This window comes from Photinus pyralis, unplaced genomic scaffold, assembly GCF_008802855.1.
Source record: "Photinus pyralis isolate 1611_PpyrPB1 unplaced genomic scaffold, Ppyr1.3 Ppyr1.4_LG4, whole genome shotgun sequence".
In the NCBI taxonomy this organism is placed as follows: domain Eukaryota; kingdom Metazoa; phylum Arthropoda; class Insecta; order Coleoptera; family Lampyridae; genus Photinus; species Photinus pyralis.
Window position 1 is genome coordinate 46,011,953 of NW_022170511.1, and position 4,072 is coordinate 46,016,024.

At 37.0% G+C, this 4,072-nt stretch overlaps 1 protein-coding gene across 1 annotated transcript; it reads right to left on the bottom strand.

The window, feature by feature from the left end:
- Positions 1 to 1,177: 1,177 nt before the first annotated feature.
- LOC116169423 (phospholipase A1-like) lies at positions 1,178 to 2,488 on the bottom strand. Its single transcript, XM_031485509.1, has 3 exons — positions 2,372 to 2,488; positions 1,555 to 2,322; positions 1,178 to 1,496 (listed from the first exon to the last, which is right to left on the bottom strand). The coding sequence occupies exons 1-3, from the start codon at positions 2,427 to 2,429 to the stop codon at positions 1,279 to 1,281; spliced, it is 1,044 nt and encodes a 347-aa protein (XP_031341369.1). The 5' UTR covers positions 2,430 to 2,488; the 3' UTR covers positions 1,178 to 1,278.
- Positions 2,489 to 4,072: the final 1,584 nt, after the last annotated feature.

The window sequence follows — 4,072 nt, forward strand, 5'->3', positions numbered from 1 at the left end:
GATATAGTCCAGTCAAATTAGCACAATTTTGGACAAATAAAAACATTAATTGGTAAAGATCTGAATTTTGGTATACACATTTATTGGGACTTTCTATTGAACATACTAAAAGTCCCTGTCAAAATCTGTTGCGCTCGAGACGCCATCTTGGAAAAACGGTACACTTTTCCAGTTTTTTGCCCATATCTCTGCAATTATTACTGACACGAAGAAATAGTTTACATGAAAAATATAGTTTACTAAATTCCCTATAAAAAAGAGTATTTACATTTTTTTTGTATCTCCAATACTTTAGCTGTAATCTCATGTTGAATACGTCAGAACGCGTTTAAGCCCCGTATCGTAGTTATAGAAGGAGGCCGTCTTTTTTATGACTACACCGATAGCTGTAACAGAGCCAAAAAATGAACAGAATTGTCGTGCGATAAAGCATTCTAGCAATGACATAATGTTTGATGATACATCATGTTTTTTTCAAAAAGGTAAGCGAAAATGTGTAAAAGTGTTGAGCAACGAAATGATTTCTGAAGCTGAAGAACGCCCTTATCTGCATAAGTATAACGTGCCTGCTAGTGAGAGATATTAAAACCGACATCGTTATCAGACCTTCAGAATTACCTTGACCCTGTTCGGACTGCACTGAAGGCTCCCAGTCCACACTCAGTGCTCACATTGAAGATGAAAGTTCTATTGAGAGAGAGTTTTATGAGAAACCTTTAAACGTGTCTCATACCAAGCTTGAGTGCGACGACTTCGCATATATAAGAAATACTGGTAGAATTTTCAATGAATTTAATGATTTGTAAAAAGCTGTAAAAAAATATCTGCGCGACTGTTTCGAGAGCTCAGGATACTTGATTCCCTATTCGATGTCGGATTATAGCTAAAGTATTGGACATACAAAAAAATGTTAATATGCTTTTTTGTGGGCAATTTAATAAACTATATTTTTTATCTGAACTATTTTTCCGTATCGATAATTGTTGCCGATATATAGGCAAGAAACTGAAAAAGTGCTCCTTTTTTCCAGGATGGCGCCTCGAGCGCAACAGATTTTGACGGGGACTTTTAGTATGTCCAATAGGGAACACTAATGAAAATGTGTACCAAAATTCAGATCTTTACCGATTAATGTTTTTATTTTTTCTTATTTGACTGGACTATAATGGGTCAAAAATGAATTTCCGTAGTTTATTCGAAGTAAGTCAACTAAAAAAAAACAGAAATTATAGCAAAGCAGGTAGTTTATTGTACAAGGCACTTAGAGAGTTTTCAGATTTATATCGGACCCTGTGCATATGGCGCTTCTTTGTTGATGTACATATAATAAGCGCAAGAATCTTTCTCGAACGTTACGTCCTCACCCATGACCGCCTTACTTCCACCCATAGGATTGGCAATGCAACCGGTGCACATCAGACAGCTTTTGGCATTAAACCTATTGGAACTTAAACTTTCGATCATATAGTCTACAGCTCGCAAATGACTACACGCAGCTAAAAATCGAACAAATTGTAACCTCTTGGCCATGTATAGGTACATTTAATAACGTACCAGGATAAAGTAGTGCATTTAGCGGATTGCTACTAGGTGAATCAAAAATAGAACATCCCGACTGAATAGCTCCAAAATCGGGATAAAAGTCGACAGTACCACAATTTCCAACATAGCCCAGTATTCCCATATTTGTGTGGATCACCATGACGAGTTTAGCATCAGACGCATCCAATCGGGAATCAGCGCCCCTTAAAGTGTACAGTGGACCAGCTGGATCCAATGCGCTAATTCTTCCCAGTATCTTTGAGCACTGGGCTTTAGTTTCTTGTCCAATTAAACCTGCCAGTTGACCACCCATCGAATGTCCCACCATGTGCAGGTCTCGAATTTCGATGTTGTGCTCATAATCAGCTTTGCATAAAAATTGCGCAACAGTTTGAGCAATTCGTGGTAAGTTACAGTACACGTTAGCGTAGTAATCCTTTGAGTATGCCGACCAATCGATCGCGATTACGTTTGCGTCGTACCGCTTCAGGTACGCGTCCTTCAGTTCCGGCATGAGATTGTTGTTGTGACTGCAAAGGAACCCGTGCGATGTTAGAATTGTTTTTCTGCCTTTCAATATTGACGTATCAATGTCTCGTACATTTCGACCGGTCGGTGGACCATCTCTAGTATACAACCACATATCTACCTTTGACCCATCATAAGATATCTCCGAGCACTCATTAAATTCATTCAACAGGTTCCCAGCAAGCAGACTCGCCACCTCCCCGACAATCGAATTTGGTAGATCGTCCAGAGTGAAATTATAAGAGCACAAAGCTGAAAAAGAAGCGACGTGACTAACAAGAAAGTGAAGCAATGGGTTTACCTCCTGTGGAATAATGGATAAAACTGCATAGTAGCGCTGAAACGAAAAGAATCGCCATTTTTACTGGTTCAAGCCTTCAAGGGCTACTCACGCGTGATTTTGAATTACTCCTTTATGTAGACATTCTAATCAACAAGCGGGCCCAATATCAAGATGTAATCTAAAAAAAACATTATATGCAATCAGATAATTTTAATTAAGCATTACCTGGATTGTATTGTTCCGAAACAATGGTGTTTATCAAGGGAAATTGGTATACCTACACTTGGTAAGATAGGGCCGCCGAAATATGGTGATAGCTAGGTATAACCTTCCATGTGCATTGTGTTGTGTATGTCGGCTAAATATACCCTACTTGCAGTTAAAAAACTGGAATTATCTCTTCTAATTCTCAACCGAATAGTTGTAGCCTAAAGGGCTTCATTTTTACACGAGTCAAGATAGTTCAAATTTTCGGTAAACCTAGACAAAAGTAATATAAAGCTAATTTTTGGTACAGATCATAATTTAGGGCTAAATAGTTATACAGGGTGGTGACTTGCGTCACGCATCATAGGGATTTCAATGTAAAATTCATAACATGCGATTATTGGCTCCCCAAATTATTTTAGAGCAAAAATGTATTAAGGTTTTTTGTAGAAAAAATTTTTTTACGTCAATAAACCCTATTAGTTTTCAATTTTTTACATAATAAAGACGGAAAATTGGAAAAATAAAACCCGCATCTTTTTCAATAATCTGCGATGCCATGGAATTTTCTAAAACAAAAAGATGTCCAGTTATCAATTAGCAGCAGTTCGAAATGGATTTTATGATCGACTTGGTTATTGCCTTACAGTTAATGGTGACTTATTCGAACATTTATTGTAAATTGTTATGTTAGGAAACCATTTTTAGTAATTTGATCTTTCTTTATGTTGAATTCGCTGTTCTAAATATAATACTTTTTGATAGAATTTGATTTGTTTTATAGCAGACATTCCATGGCATGACGGATATTGTAGTTTTTGTATTATAAAATTCCATGGCATCACAGATTATTGAAAAAGATGCGGGGGTTATTTTCCCAATTTTCTGTCTTCATTATGTAAAAAATTGGAAACTAACGCGGTTGATTGACGTAAAAAATTGTTGTCTATAAAAACCTTAATACATTTTTGCTCTAAAATAATTTGGGGAACCAATAATGGCATGTTATGAATTTTACATTGAAATCCCTATGATGCGCGACGCAAGTCACCACCCTGTATACTAAAAGTCATCCACCTTCGGCAACCCCCTCTCTTCGTCCCTCACCCCTCTCCCGTTAATAGCTGAGTGACTTTCTCGAAAACTATCAACTTTACGGAAAAATATCAAGTGTAGTACACACCTGTGGCGTATCAAAGCAAGTATTCTCCGAGATTAATTGAAATTTCTTTAAGGGCCTTTGAATTTACTGCTTTTAACCAAAAACTATAAGCTTACCGGAAAATATTTATTTATTTTTTATTTTATTTTATTGTCTTTATTTTATAGTGGGCGGAGCGTTAGCTAATTAGCTACTCTTCCTACTCAACCCACTACACAATCACAAACAGCAATGCCTTACCTGGGATTCTAACCCAGGACCCTTGTAGTCAAAGTTACAGCTACTAACGCGGAAACTCATCTAAGGTACGCAGGTCGTTTCCAATTTTTTGTAGGTAATAAAATGGCACA